The sequence below is a fragment of the Callorhinus ursinus genome, unplaced genomic scaffold (assembly GCF_003265705.2).
Source record: "Callorhinus ursinus isolate GAN/ISIS: 27379988/994484 unplaced genomic scaffold, GSC_fseal_2.0 scaffold9, whole genome shotgun sequence".
Taxonomy (NCBI): Eukaryota; Metazoa; Chordata; class Mammalia; order Carnivora; family Otariidae; genus Callorhinus; species Callorhinus ursinus.
This window is the reverse complement of record NW_027397071.1, coordinates 53,198,519-53,214,861: the sequence shown is the minus strand read 5'-3', so window position 1 is coordinate 53,214,861 and position 16,343 is coordinate 53,198,519. Positions and strand designations below refer to the sequence as shown.

General features: G+C 40.5%; 1 protein-coding gene and 1 pseudogene across 3 annotated transcripts in view; both read right to left on the bottom strand.

Annotated features, from left to right (window-relative positions):
• The window catches only part of CUNH1orf87 (chromosome unknown C1orf87 homolog), an 80,253-nt gene extending 65,359 nt beyond the window's left edge, over window positions 1-14,894 (bottom strand). For all 3 annotated transcript variants that reach the window (XM_073896013.1, XM_025871892.2, XM_073896014.1), the window contains exons 1-2: window positions 14,446-14,894; window positions 13,264-13,396 (exon numbers count right to left, since the gene is read on the bottom strand). In XM_073896013.1, coding sequence (XP_073752114.1) covers window positions 13,264-13,370 — 107 coding nt within the window. In that variant the 5' untranslated portion in view covers window positions 13,371-13,396; window positions 14,446-14,894. The remainder of the gene's footprint in view (window positions 1-13,263; window positions 13,397-14,445) is intronic.
• On the bottom strand, window positions 10,217-11,472 carry LOC112824045 (SWI/SNF-related matrix-associated actin-dependent regulator of chromatin subfamily E member 1 pseudogene; annotated as a pseudogene).
• Window positions 14,895-16,343: the final 1,449 nt, after the last annotated feature.

Here is a 16,343-nt window from a genome sequence, read left to right as displayed (position 1 = left end):
AAGGTCACCAGATGCCATCTTAAAGGTCTGCCAGCCTTGGCAGCGACTCAGTGCCACCAATTTCCAACTGTGCGCCATCTAACAGGCCTCCAACCCTCTGGAAAAGACAGTCCTGAGTGTGCCAACCAGTGAATGGGGATCTAATTTCAGTAAATGAAAGCATGTTCTTATTTGGAAGTAATAGCAGATAATCAACACAACCAGACTTTCCTTTTTTAAGAAGACAACAACAAAATAAAAATATAAAATGGGATTGGGGAGGGGAGTGCAGCTGAAAATCTCACCAAACTCCATGGGGAAGCTGAAATGTGAAGTCTGTGCTAATGTAGCAAATGTTATTGTGATGAAGTGTGAGGGTTTTTTTTTTTTTTCTTCCTTTTTTTTTTTTTTTAATGCCAGGGAACCATACCATGTATTATCATAGAAATTTAGTCTTCAGAAAGATTTTTAAAGTACTTTAAGTTCCAAACCTATGCCCAAATCATCTCTTCATCAATGGAATTATATGAGCTAACATTCTAAATGCTCATATGTGTCAGATACCACATATAAATTTACATAAATTCTTTCATGTTATCCTAATAATCCTGAAAAGTGGATATTATTTTTTTAAAGATTTTATTTATTTAATTGAGAGAGAGAGATAGAGAGAGCACAAGTAGGGGGGAGGGGTAGAGGGAGAAGCAGACTCCCTGCTGAGCAGGGAACCCGATGTGGGACTCTATCCCAGATCCTGGGATCATGACCTGAGCCGAAGGCAGATACTTAACTGACTGAGCCACCCAGGTGCCCCAGAAAAGTAGATATTATTATCACTATTATGCAGATGAAAAAATGGACGATCAGAGAGGTTAAGTACATTACTCAAGGCCTCCTTGCAAGTAGAGATCTCAGACTCATAGTCCGATCTGTGTGGCTCTAAAGCATGCGCCCCTTCCTCTGCATTACTCCTCAATTTTATACCCATAATATACAAACTGTCTGTTTTAAACAACAGGATTTTTATTCTCTTTTAAAATGTTAATAAAAAAGAACATATATAAAGGCATCTAGTCTATCTTCCCAGCTAGACTTAAAGTCCCTCTACAGAACACTTAAATGGCTGACATTCAGCTTTGGTTTGTAAACTTCGCAGGGGCAAGGGATTCATTATATTCCCAAAGTTATTTACAAAGTATCCCATTTCTTTCCTTATAACATCAGCCAAATTCTGACATCAATGAAAATAACCAAAGTTTATTTTTTTCAGGGCAGAATAAAATAAAAGCGTGATTTTAGATGCAAAATTAGCAACCCATCCAATCAACAATTGTTCTTTGTTAGGATTCACTTTTAGCTTTTAGAAAATGATATCCCAACACACCTACTCTGTGTCCTTCTTCCTTCACTTACATGCAGTTCTACAGCATGAGATATATATTTATACCATAGATGTTTTCTTCTCTCTGACTTGTCTTTCAGCTATGCATTACTACCTTATTGGTCAATGTTGTATTGGGCATTCAATGGACTGTTTTGTCTCTAGATTTATGAAAAATAGTGTGATAACTGAAAAAATAGAGGATGAAAAAAGGAGATCATAGAGGAATTTCAAACGAAATCTGCTTAAGGAGGATGGAAATGATTCCATGAAGGTGTTGACCAAGAGGAAGAGGCTAGAAAAGCAAGCAAAAGCATTTGTTTGGGGTCTTGAGGGATTGCAATCTCAGAGACACAGGGTTGACTGAAATTGAAAGTGCGCTCCAAATTGCAAACAGATAGTGAAGGCTTAAAAAGGCAAAAACCACAAGATTATATAGCTTGTTTTGAAGGAATTTTGATTAGTGCTGACAGAGTTAAACTAACACACAAGTGGCTATTTAGTTGATAGATATTACATTATATCTGTTTCCATCCAAAGGTCCAAGGTGTTCCAAAAATTGAAACAGGAGACTGTGCACAGGCCTTGCTTGCTTCCTCAATATCCTCCCCTCCCTGTTTTGAATGCTTCTCTTAGCAATGCTAACTTCACTTTGGAATCTTCTTTCACGAAGGAATTGACATATAAAATGTAGTTGAAAGACGAAATGAGAGGTAGAAAAATACCCCAGGTTAGATGAAATGCTTATACTTGGAGAAAATGACAGTGATTTCTAACCTTTGAACTTCAGACCACCTGAGGTGAGAATCATTCAGGATTCTGGATAATAAAACACAAATTTGGATAACACTGAACTCATTGAATTGGAATTTCTGAAAACAGGACAAGAAAATTTGTATTCTTAGCAAACATGTCAAATGATTCCTAGGTACACTAAAGTTTGAGAAACAACAGCATAAAGAAAAAGGAAGTCCTTTCCATAATTGTGCAAAATTTGCCCATAATTACAAGCAGTATTAGTATAGTAGTTGAGGACATGAACTATCTGTCCCATGGACCTGATTTTGAATCCTAGCTCCAAATGTCATTTGACTTTGGCAAGTTATTTCACATCTCTAATTTTCAGTTTCTCATCTGTGAGGTTAGAAAAATAATCCTTATCAAAATAAGATGTATAAAATATTTAGCACTGAGCCTGGTTCTCAGTCAACCCTTGGCAAATGATAATTTTATATTAGTCATAAAGTATAGTGCTGTCTCCTTTATAAACACCTCCCTCGTCACCTGAGTACAGAAGGGAGGCTCTTTCCTTTGGGACCTCTGAACTTTATTGATAGGCAAAACTAAAGTTCAAAAGACCAAAGTTTTGTAGTACATAAGAACTGAGGAAAATTTATTTAAATAGGTAAAAAGAGATCATGTAATCTAACTGAGCACCTTGTAATTTACGAATAACAGTGAATACAAGTTCTAGAAGTCACTCACTTTAAAAAACAATGCAGATTAATCAGTATCAAAATCTGCTCTGATTAAGCACAATTTTTCACAATCATTTTCCTCGATTTTATAGAAAAAATAAACAACAGAAGCCCAAACATTGTCTCATCATGATGTCCTCAGGTGGATTATACCTAGGAATTTTGCAGACTGGGCTGCTTTTAAATCTTTGAGCCAGACTTTATCAGCTTGAAATTTAATGTCCTTTGCACTGCATTCTAGCCTGTTTCACTTTTGTGAAAGTCTAAGCAAAGTGATCGTGCAACTGGCTCACCTTTCTCCCAGTTATCTCAGTGCTTTGAGGCACAATTTCTGAGTAGGACTTCTGTCCATATTGTGAGAGGATGTAACACAAACAGTTCTCTCTCTGGACTACCCTCTGGATACATCCACATGGTCTATGGGAATGGGGAGTAATAATTATTGCTGTGTTATTTTGTTTAATTAGGTTGAACAAAACTGGGGTATCAGGAGATCATGGATTTAAAAAAAAGTGTACTATAGGGAAGGAGGAGAGGGATGAATAGATGGAGCACAGTATTTTTAGGGCAGGGAAAATACTTTGTATGCCAATATAATGATGGATACTTATTATTGTACATTTGTCCAAAACCTTAGAATGTAGGACACCAGGAGTGAACCCTAATGTAAACTATAGAGTTTAGGTGATCATGCTGTGTCAGTGTGAGTTCATCAACTGTAACAAATGTCTCACTTTGGTGGGGGATGCAGATAATCGGGGAGTTGATGCATTAATCTGAGCAGAGGGTGTATGTGGTATCTCTGTACCTTCCTCTCGATTTTGCTGTGACTCTAAAACTGCTCTAAAAAATTAAGTTCTAAAAAAAGGTACTACACAAGTATAAATCTGTGATTCCTCAAAATTATAAGTGGTTAAACTAAATGTGGCAAGGTATTATATTATCTCTTTGTAGAAAATTTCCACATAGGCACACAGGAACTTGTTTTGTTTTGCTTTTAAACCAAACTAGGATTATACTGTTTTATAATCTTTTAAAAGAATTTCCAGTCCACAATTTAATGCAGATATTGTTACACATTGATACTTATGTCTCTGTGAGAACATTTTAAATGTCTTAATCATATTTCATTGCATGCAGATACAAGAGTTTATTTAACTGGTCCTATTTTGTTGAACATTTACTGTTCCCCCGTTTTTACTAATTTAAATATTGCTGTCTTACTGGACATATTCCTTTGCTGCTAGCTCCCTGCCTCCTTCCTTACCCCAGGAAGCTGATCTGTGTGGACTAATGATCTGCTCTCATGCCTTCTGATTCTGGCTGGTTTTGGCCAATACGTAGCCCTGGCAGAAGATGGCTCTGTCCTTCAACATTGCCTTAAGGTCCCTATGTTTCTTGCTCAAAGGTCATTACCTTTCTCAAGGTGGCCTGAGCTACAGAGTGTTCCCTCCTCGGCAGCATTCTCCTCTTTCCATTTCTGCAGACTGAAAGCTGGTCACAACTTTGCCTCTGCAAGCCTGTGGTTCCTGCTACAGCTTTTACATTTCTCCTACTCTTATAAACAAACCCTTCTTGAATCAACCTCATCTGAATTAGGTGATCTGTTTCCTACTGGACCTGGCTTGTACATTATTATGTAAATTTTTGAAACCAAACCATATATCCATCTATAACTGTTTCTACAGAATTGAGTCATGGATAGAGCTCTTCTGCCAAAGTACATACACTTTTTTAAAAGTTTTTATTTAAATTCTAGTTAGTTAACATATAGCGTAATATTGGTTTCAGGAGTAGAATTTAGTGATTCATCACTTACATGTAACACCCAGTGCTCATCACAAAGTACACGTACTTTTAAGGCTTCTGAAAGTATACTTAAAAGCCAATAGCATATGAGTACTCTTTTCTTCTAAATCCTTGTCAACCCTGGATATTTCCATTATAAAATATTTCTGGTTTTATTGGTAGAAATAATGTCTCCTTGCTGTTTAAATTTTTTTTGTGCCAATCACATTGAATCTCCCCCGCCCCCATCACACACATATCTAATGTTCATTTTTATTTCTTCTTTTGTGAATTTCCCATCTAGATCTTCTGCCACTTTGTGAAACTGGGCTGGCTGCTCATCCTTTTCCTACTGATTTGCAGGAGCTCTTCATACATTAAGAGGATTAATTTTTCCCCTGTCATAAATCTTGTAAATAGTGTATTGTTTTTTCTGTTTATTTTTATTCTATTTTTAAAAAATATTTTTAGTTAATATTTCAAATATTTAGGATTGATAGACACCTATTTTTTTTTATATCACTGATTTGGCATTCATTCACATAATGCCATATACTCTTACTGAAGGTTTTATGCCTGTGTCTTGCAACACTTTGTAGGAGATTAATAAAGAAACAGCTTCCTGTAGTAAAAAGGCATAAAAGAAGTATGATTTTAAGATAATACTCCATCACTTTGAATTTGTGAAAATGGATATAATAGTGTGTGCTCTGATGTTGCTCTGTTTTAAAGAAAGATTGAGTTCCTGGATATTAAGGTATACAGATTATATAGCAAGAAAAGCAATAAACAAAGATAAGGCATTATGATCAGTTATTTCTTTTCAAAAAGGAATAAGTAGGGTACTTGAATTCTTTTTTTTTAATTTTTTTATTGTTATGTTAATCACCATACATTACATCATTAGTTTTTGATGTAGTCTTCCATGATTCATTGAGTAGGGTACTTGAATTCTTAAATCACAAAGTTTTATCCAGGTTTTCTATAGAGACTATAATTGGTCATTTCTACAATCTCCTGTGTGGATTACCATAATGACTCCCTAAATAGTCTCTTTCTTTTTACTCAGGTCTCTTCCAATTTATCGCCCACACAGCAGCCAGAACCATCCTTTAGACTGTGACTTCTGGTGCTCACAATTTTCCAATGGCTTCCCATTCTACATAGAACAAATCCTAAGTTCCTACCATGGTCCACACAGCCCGAGATCTGAGCCCTGCTGGCCTCTCCGACCTCATTTCCTATCCCCTCGCCCCTTGTGCACTCTGCTGCACCAACATTGGCTTCCTTGCTCCCCCCTAAACATGTCGTGAGGCTTTCTATTCGCCGTTCCCTCTGCCCACAATGTTCTTTCCTCAGGGGATTTGCGTGGTTTACTCTCTGAGCAGATCTGTGGAGGCACCAGGATCATGGCGAGCACCTGTGGTGTCACTTGGGAAAGGCTGAACCTCCTCCTGGGCAGGATAGCGGCAGCTACGTGGGTACCCTGATCTCTGGGTACTGTGCTCCTGGAAAACCATGTTCTCTCACTTTTTATGAAGTGAGCATAAGGCAGCCTTGTACAAAAAAATTGGCTTGGGCTCCAGGTGGTCAATTTAGGTGCGGTTTGTACCAGGTGCTGTGTACAGCGGTTGCTGGGAAAGCCAGATGTCTAATATTTGCAGAACTTGAGGCTGTGGGAAGTTGCAGCCTCTTCTTTGGAGGCAGGAGCAGGAAGAAGAAACTAGAACTGCTGGTTTTATGGAAAGCTGGAATCCAGTGAGTCATGCCCTCCAGGCTGAAGTCAGACCACTCCTAGCCAGCTCACTGCTAACTAATAACTTGCTCAAAGAGGCCTTCTGGGAACACCCTTCGAGACTGAACATACCCTTATGATCCTCCCCTATTTTTCCTCACGGCACTATGCTCACTTGAACAGTCATTATTCATATGTCTACTATGTGTCTTCCATCATTAGAAGTTTAGATATATTGCTGTATTCCAAGGCTTGGCACTCAGTAGGTGCTCAATGTTTGTGGAAAGGATGTTGATGGAATTCCATATATGCATTAATTTCTAAAACTGTTAACATTAGTGATTTTAAAAAGTTCAAGAAAGAAAAAAAATAATGTATTAATATGAAGGGCTTTGAGGGATCAAAAAATAACAGAATATGGGCTCCAGGATAATCATGTGGGAAAACACCAAAACTTTTATTTCTAGGCTATCATCAACACACATTATAACAAATATCTGCTACCTTTTCCCATAAAAATTTGTAGCCAGCTTCCCCTGTATTGAACAATACTGTACCAACAGCAATGTAACTATGGAATGAAGTGCTTTGGGTCACTGATTCTTGGCATTCGAAGGAACTATAGAGGCCACCTTTATTCACTGGAAGCATCTCTACTCATGGGCATTTCTTGAAATGGACCCAATTCCTCTTTTATTTAACAATTCAATCCCCAGATTCTGTAAATGTTCCCCTAAGCCATAGTTCATACCCTGGACCTTCCATCATGCTACACCTTTAGTGCCCACACTTTTAGTGTGCCAGGGTCCCTCCTAAAAGGTGGCATGCAGAAGGAGGTACAGTATTGCCCTGGTGGCATATCCAGTTCTGAATACATTGGGCCTCCTGCGTCCCTCCGTGGATCCTCTCGGCTCACGCTGAGCACAAACAGAAATGTAAAGGGGAAAACACTCCATTTTATCCTCTACTCTCTACAACTACCACATACGGCCAGTCACCAAATGTGTGTGGGTTTCCCCCCACCAAGCAATTCTTCAATACTAGCTGGGTATCCCTACAATTCAATCCAGTTCTGATACCATCTACCTAGAGTTAGCACAGACCCCACAGGTTCAGGGCTCCGTCCCACAAGACTGACCCACTCCCTTCAGACATCAATCACAAGTCTGGGTTATTCCCCGTCTTTCTGATAGCCCTACTATAAATCAGGATTCTCACAACCCCCTCCTCAGGTTTGATGAAATTGCTAGAGCAGCTCACAGAACTCAGGAAAACAGTTTACTTACCAGATTACTGATTTATATAAAAGGATATAATTTAGGAATAGCCAAATGGAAGAGATGCACAAGGCAAGGTATGTGGGAAAGGGCATGGAACATCTATGCCCTCTCCAGGTACACCACCCTCCCAGCACATAGATGTGTTTGGCAATCTGGAAACTCTTTGAACCCCACACTTTTGAGATTTTTAGGGAGGCTTCATCATGTAGTTATGCTCAATCATTAACTCAATCTCTAGCCTCTCTTCCCTTTCCAGAAGATGGAGGGTAGGGCTGAAAGTTCTAAGTTTGTAATCATGGCTTGGTCTTTCTGGTGACCAGCCTCCATCCTGAAACTGTCCAGAGCCTATTGAGAGTATCCTCATGAGAGCAGAGACACTGCATCACCCAGGAAATCCTATGGGATTTAGGGGCTTTGTGTCAGGAACCAGGGTCAAAGACCAAATATTAGGACAAAAGATGCACCTGGTGCTCTTATCTCTTAGGAAACTGCAAGGGTTTTAGGAGCTCTCTGCCAGGAACTGAGAGCAGAGACCAAGAGATATATTTTCTATTATTTCACAACAAGTAAACCTCAAACATTTATTCAATATAATCATTTACATGTACTCTTATCTGAGGACAGATTTTGCGTATATCTCCATTGATTTCATCTTGTTGGTTTTAGCTCATTTTTCTGCCAAGGCTTTCCAGCATTCTTCTACCTACATGTTTACTGAAGTGATTTCAGTTATGGATTAAAAAATGTTGACTAAAAACAGGGTCACACACAAATCCTCTCAACCTCTCCACCTCTAACACAGAATGTTGACATCAGTTGTTCAATCACCACCATGTTGGCATAATCTGGTTTTAGTCAACATGTACCAACCCTTAGTGACCATCATTTTTGTGTTTTTGTTTTCACAACTAATATATTTATTTCTTTGGCCTGCAATTTTGCCAGGGATTGTCCACAAGCCTCAAATTTTGTGGTTTTATTACCCACTTTTATCTCCTTTTAGAAAATGGGAATATTTGTCTCCTGTCAGTTGGCATTATCTTGCTTTCCATGAGCTATCAAAGATTACTACTTAGGGGTCCTATGGTAATATCTGCATGCTACTTTAGCAACATGGGCCTTTAGACTTGGATTGGAAGCAACTGAGTATTATCTTTCTAGATCTTTATTTTTCTTGGTACCCATTGTGCTGTAGCTAATTTATTAGGTTTTCAATATGTATAAGACTTTGTACTTAGTGCTGAGGGTGCGGTTGTGCACATGGGCTAAATAGAGGAGCCAGAAATGCATAGGAAATCGTCACAGAGTATAACAGTCCCTTAAGGGTGCTATGGAAGCCCACGGGGGAGGGAGTGGGTGAATCTGAGGCTAGAGGTGGCGGCACCTCATTAGATCTGCATTTTAGAAAGATGATGCTGGCCGTACTTCCGAGAAGTGGGCTTCTCAAACTGTAATGTTGCATAGAGTCACCTGGGAATTGACAAAAATGCAGATTGTGATTCACTGTGTCTGGAGAGGGGCCTGTGATTCATCAGGTGAAGCTGATGCTGGTGGTCCATGGATTACCCTTTGGGGAGCACGCCTTTATAAAATGGATTAGAGAAAGAGAGAAAGAGCAGGTTGGAAGTCTGGTGGAGTGATCTGGGAGGTAAATGCTGGTGGAAAAATTCAGAGACACTTGTTTTGCTCTTTGAAGCCTAGAGATTGATCTCTTTTGTGAGGAACTTGACTACTAAATGGGTATTGAGTATTTTCCTTTCATCTGTCAATAACTGTACAGGCTAAATTAAGGATAGAGAGAGGGAGCTCGACTCCAGTCTTAGTTCTTAGTAACTGGCCTCACTTCAAGCCCAACCAAGGCCTCAGTTATCTCATCTGTAAAACAGAAGATTGGTTGTTATGGGCTGAATTGAACCCTAAAATTCATAGGTTGAAGTCCTAAACCCCTGGACCTCAGAATATGACCTTATTTGGAAATAGGGTGATAGCAGATGTAATTAGTTAAATTGAGGTCATACTAGAATAGGAAGGGGCCCTAATCCAATTGACTGGTGTTCTTATAGAAAGGGAAAATTTGTACACAGACACATATGCAGGGAGACTGCCATGTGAATTTTAGAGTTATGCTGCCATGAGGCACAAGACTACCAGAGGCAGGGAGAGAGACCTGGAAGCTCTCCTTTTGGGGCAGCTACAGAGGGGGCACGTCTCTACCAACACCTTGATTTCAGACTTCTAGCCCCCAAAACTGTGAGATATTTCTGTATTATCTAAGCCACCCAGTTTGTGGAGCTTTGACACAGCAGCCCTAGCAAATTAATACACTGATTTATACCATGAAGATCACGTTCAAGTCTGACATACTATTCCAACCTCTCCGCATATCCTGCAGAAAATCTGAACTAAATGTGGTTATACAGGAAGATTTCTGTTTTCCATCCATTATTCATTTGTGATTTTTCTTTTTAGAGACTTCTTCATTTTTTTTTTGGCTTTCACTTATTTTTTTTTTAAACTCAAAAAACATTTTTTTCCATTTAAAAAAGTATTTAGAACACATCGAACAAGGCGACATTTATTCTGTCTTCTCGTCTTCCGGCATGGGGTCTGTTGGTGGCTCCTCCACTGTGGCCCTGTGGCTCTCTGAGCCGGTGTTACTCTCACGGGCCCCTTCCTCAGCCATACTGTCCACCCCCTCCTGTCTGCTCTCCTTGTCCTCAGGAGTAGACATGCCTTCTTCACCATTCAGTTGGCTTTCTGTCACTTCTTCAAGGCGCGTCTCCTCTGTCTCCATTGGGATGCTCTTGTCATCTTTCTTCTCCTTGGTCTTCCTCGCAGCTTGCTCTTGCTCAGGAACCATGCTGCTTTGACCAAGTTCAGCTTGCTCTGCTGCTTCTTTCTCCCTTTCCTCCTACCTTTTTTAAGCCTGTTCCCCTGCCTGTGCAATTTCAGCCACAGTTTTTTCCATGTCCACTCCGACTTTCAAACCACACAAACTTTTAAGTTCACTGTTCAATGAATCTGTGCTTTCCAGGAATTTCCTCTTCTTTTCCTGGTGTCACTCCTCTATTTGAAGAAGTTCAGCTTCTAGTTTTCACTGATGAGCCATTAAGGACTGGACCTGTCGTTTGAGGACTTGCATTCTAGCTGTTGTGACAACTGACTGAATGTCTGGCACCACTCTCTCACTAAGGATTTCACTGATGAGGCGGCAGTTTGGGTGGTGGCCTTGTGCGTCACTGCAAAGCCATCATCAGGATCATCTGGATTTTAGCAGGCTGAACACTCATGTAAGGTTCTCCTTTTTCCATGTGAGACTCTCTGTTGACTTTCTTCCTCAAAGCAGCTTCTGCATGACTTTTTGCGTTTATGTAAGCAAGGTATGTGGGGGGGGGATTATGATAGGCCTTCATAGATTAATTGTACTCTATATTTTCTGCTTCATATTCATTTAAATATTCTTGTTTTTCTTCATCAGTGAGATCTCGTCACATGCCACCAATAATCTTGCCAATCTCCCACAACTTTAGATCAGGTTTGGAAGATTTTACTTGATCCCAGACCTTTCTGCTATACCTCATGTAGGCCATCAGTGGCTCATCTGGTGGCTTTGGGGGTTTTGGAATTGTAATACCAGAAGATGCCATGACCTGACTGTTGGTTCCCGGGTTCCTTCCCAGCCTCTAGTTGTTGCAGGTGAGATGACTGAATGGATTGTATCCCATAAACCCTGGTGGGCATTTGTGTTGCAGGAGCTGGAGTGGGAGGTGGGGCATAAGATGGTCTTTTTGACATTTTGGAAGATTAAGTTCTCAGTTCCTTAAGAATGAATCTGAGACACCACAGGCAGAAAAAGCCTCACTTATGTTTCTTACATAGATATTTTACTAATGGACTCAACAGATTGAGTGGGAATCAACAGATTCAACCCAAAGAAAAAGCCCTCTTGAGGCTCAGGCTGGAAGGTATAGATGCAACACAACTAAAATGCTTCAGAGACAGATTTTGGGACATGCATGGCATGATAGTGGTGGGTCTGTCCTTACCTCAGCAACCAAAACCCTTTTGAGAATCATTTATTTTTGAACCATACAGAAATATTTTAGCAAAGCATGTTAATGGTCCTTTGTCATTCCAGCAACAGTAACATCAAACCCATAGAAAACAGAAACAAAGCAACCTATCTTGATATTTTTTAAACTTTTTTTTACAGTTATCATAGAAGAAACAGAACTGTGTCTTTTATTTCACAATTTATGTATCTAATCTAATGTTTTTTTATTAAATGTCTTATATCCCTGGAAAGATATTCTTCAATAATAAAGCAGAACCACTGACTGAGCATGCTGAATATACTACTAGGCACTGGAAAGGGGTTTTGCATACTATTTTCTCATTTGGTCCTCACAACAACCCTATTAGATACATGTCTTTTAGCCTTACTTGAGAGATGGTAGAATCTGAGGCCAGGGATATTAATTCACTTTTTCAATGTTGAAAGGCCAAGAAGGCACAGAGCCAGGATTCAAATTCACATCTCTCAGCTCTCTAGGGATCCCAGATGCAGGACTCATGGGCTGCAAAGCTCACTGCCTGTGCCAGGACAGACATTACTAATTGATTACAGCACTCACTTTGCAATTTCTCTGGGCTGACAATACTGATGGTAGAGAGTTAAACCAATTTGCCCTGCTAATTAGCCTGTGCTCCCTAACAGTGGTCTCGATGGCCTCATCTTCAGAGATTCTGATTCAGTAGGTCTTGGGTTGGACACCAAATCTTTATTTTAAGGATTTTCTAGATGTTTCTGATGACAGCCAGGTATGACATCCACTACTTTCTTCACCTATGTTCTGTGAGGCCAGGTCTTTTCTGTTTGTCTATTTGTTTTGTCTGTGGGTTTCTGAAATAAAGGCAAAAGCTATGGCCATAATCTTGGGTGGGAGAGGCACCTATTGACTGCTGCTACTTATGGAATGACTACTTCATGAAAGGCGGGTCTAGTGCCTTCTTTTTCTTTTGTGAACCACCAAAATGCTAGAAGGGAGACCTAGTCATACCCTTCTGTGCCAAGTACCTGGTGAATTTTAGAGATACCTGAGTGTCCTTCCTCAAATATGACTGTGATGAGCTTGAAGGGAAGAAAGACCCTTTAGCTAGCTAAGGCCCTGCTTGGAGGAGTATAGAATATAAATAAGAATAAGTGAAAATCTTATAATTTATGATTCATTATTAATCCCACTCCTTTAATTCATCACAAATTAACTAATACTCTTCCCCCTCCCCCCCAAAAATTACTACATGTAGTAGATTACAACGTGATGAAAAGCAGCAGCAATACCCCATTAATAGTTATAAATGTCTCAAGGCTTATATTCCTCATCTATTTGGAGAATCTGCCTAAGTAATTAAAGAGTAAGGGGAATTAAAAAGATGAAAAATATCAGGAAAACAGGGTGCATGGAAGTTATCAACACTATTTTACTTCTACTGTTACTTCTTAATGGCTTAATTTTCCATGGACAACATTTTAAAAAATGTAAATTTCTAGATTAAAGAAAAAAAGCCCCAGACTTCATTATCTTCCCAGCAAAACAGGTATTTGTCAAACAGTAAACTTACATCTTTGGCTTCTCCGCAAGGTACTGAAAGTGTTTACTTCCAATGATTTTCATCACTGTCTCAGGCATTGCTTCTGATCCACCGGGAGTCTCCCAAACAGAAGGCATGCTTCTTCTCAAAGCCCTTTCAAATCCTTGGGTTGGAAAATAAGTAAATCTTTCTTCCTCTTGATTTCCCATTAGTCAGTTTAGTATCCTTGTCAATATTAACAAAAATAACAGCAGGACCAAGTGCTTTACCTATCTTATCTCATTTGACATTCCTAATAAAGGCATGAGTAAGATATTCTCAATTACTATTATCATTCTTGTCCTACATTTGAGGGAACAGGCATAATGTAGTTATGTAATTTACTCAGTAGCATAGAATCAGTAATGAGCAGAATTGGGAGTCCCACTCAAGAGGTCTGCAAAACAGGTCTACTGAGCCATTTGGAAACTCTACCTTCCTGATACCAGATGGGGTTCTTGTGAGGTCAGAGAGGAAACCAGGGCTTTAGTGTGTTATATGAAGATCTTATGTTCAGCTCTCACGCTCAGTTTCCCTTCTTACAAAACCGGGATAATTCCAGTTCTACTTTCTGGGATTTAGGGTGAATCCAATAAGATAATGCATCTGAAGGAGTGCTGTATATAGGAAAGAGAGATTTTTGTTGTTGTTGGTGTGTGTTTCTGCAATAATCTGGTGAATCTGAAACTGAGATCCCATATTAGATAAATACTGGGTGTTTATACAGGTCTGACGCCAAGGGCAACTTAGAAGTTCTATAAACCTGGCCCCAGGCTGATCACTGTCTTTCAGAGACCCTCACAGACTGAAAGCTCCTCAGAGATCATTCTAATCCAAATGTTGGCTTTACAGATTGGTAAACCAAGACCCAGAGAGGGTGTATCATTTGACCAAACTCACAGAGCGAGTGTGACCAGACCCGTTTCTAGTGCTCAGGTCTGAGGTAGACCAGCGCTTTTCCCAGGACCCCAGCTTCACTTAGTGTGTGGTCTGCACGAAAGAAAGACCTGCTGTGAGAGGGCAGTCCTATCCAGCGGGGCCTGCAGCCTCTTTGAAGATGTCTGGAAACTTCAAGGACCACAGTTTGTGACTGTGGGGTCCCCTTTTTCTGCTGAGCAGCTGCGCATCAGTCCTGAGCCCTTTCCTGGGATAGAACAGAGGGGTTGGTCTTACCGCTGAGGCGGTGTTTCCCCACCCAGGCAGCTCCGGGGTATTCCGTCTGTTTTCTCTCCAGGATCGAGACCCGCGGCGCCCAGCAGGGAGCAGGGCGGGCGATAGGAGCCCAGGAGTCAGACCAATCACCGGGCGCGACTCGTGGGGCGCCCTGCCCGGGTCGCTAAGGACGCAGAGGCTGTTGCTGGGCGGAGACCAAGTTTCCGTTTCCCTGGCGGGTGGCTGGGGGCCTCCTCCGCCGGGCGCCCGAGAGCTCTTGCAGACAGGCGAAGAGTATCTGTTCTCAAATCTGTGCTTTGGAGCTTCTCCAAGATCTGTGAGCATCTTTCTTGAAGCTCACCTCGCTCACCTGTGTAGTCACACTTGTCCCGCTCTTTCCCTTAAGCTTCATTTTCCCTTGGTGAGATTGGCAGGTAATTGGAATCTTGCACTTGTCCGTTCAAATCCAGGCCCTTCCACTGTATGGCTTTGGATAAATCCCTTCTTTCCTCTGAGGTTCAATTTCCTTATCTGTAAAATGAGGAAAAGTAGTAACACAGACGTAAAGGTAAATCGGTGATGAAATTAAATAAGAGTATAAAAAATTAATTTTATGGCAGATCCCTCATTTGAGCCAGACAACTATCCTTACCTTGTAAGTTAACAATTACCAGTACATAATTTTATTTATTTTTTAAAGATTTTTATTTATTTATTTGAGAAAGAGAGAGAGAGTGTCAGAGGCTGAGGGAGAAGCAGGATCCCCACCGAGCAGGGAGCTGGATGGGGGACTCAATCCCAGGACCCTAGGATCATGACCTTAGACAGACACTTAATCGACTGAACCACTCAGGTGCCCCTATATTTTAAAATTTAAAAAAATAGGGCTTGGGGTGTTGAGTAGTTACCCAAGACCCCACCGAAGCAATTGACAGAGCCTAGATTTGAAAATGTATATTCCTACACCTCCCAAATTTCCAGAAAATTTTTGTTAAGTTTAAGGACTTCAGCAAACATGGGTAAAGACACTTTAAATTGACTCCGAAGTGGTGCTACTATTTCCAGCTGCAGCAGCCCCAGCATCCATATTGCCTGCCTCCCACCCTCTGGCTCCACTGTGCTTTGTGGTTCTATATCATCTACTGGCACATGCGTGGTGATACACTCAGCTCCCTTCTAGGGCTCACTCTCTAGTGAGCAAGACACACAGGCACATTCTGTGCTATACAAAGTACCTCAGAGTAGAGGAAAGAGGGCAGCTCCCTATTTACTCTTCCAGCCCGGCTTCACAGGTCAGTCCTCCCAAGGCACAATTCTGATAAGCCCCCTCGAACCCAAGGTCTTAAGGGATTCCCACCAGTCATAGAGGTAGTCCATGGTTTCAAAGTCTTCTATGACCTATCCTCAGGCTAGCTCTCTAGTTTGATCTCCCACTACTTCTCCCAGGCTTGCTATATTCCATCCCACCCAGTTTACCAACTGGCTTGAATCTGTCTCTTATTTTTCTGCTTCTGTGCCTTTTTCATTCTGTTCTCTCTGTATAGGACCCTTCTGCTTACTCACTGTGTCAGCCTGCAATCCATTCTTTAAGTTTCATCTCAAATGGTCAAGAGTATGTACCTGGGAATCAGATACCTTGGGTTCAGTCCTAGCTGTGCTAGTTCAAAGTGATCTTTGGCAAATCACTTAAAGTCTTTGTGCCTTAGCTTCCCTCTTCTATAAAATGAGGATGACTTTTTGTGAAGATTAATTGAGTTATATAAGTAAGGTACTTAGAACAATGGCTGACACATAATGAGCAATATAAATGTTTGCTATCATCATTATTATAATTATCTGTCCAGAAGCCAAGTCAGATCCCAGAAGCTGAAAACGGTTTCTCCATTCTCTGTGTAGTTTGTGGTTTCTCTCTTTTATAA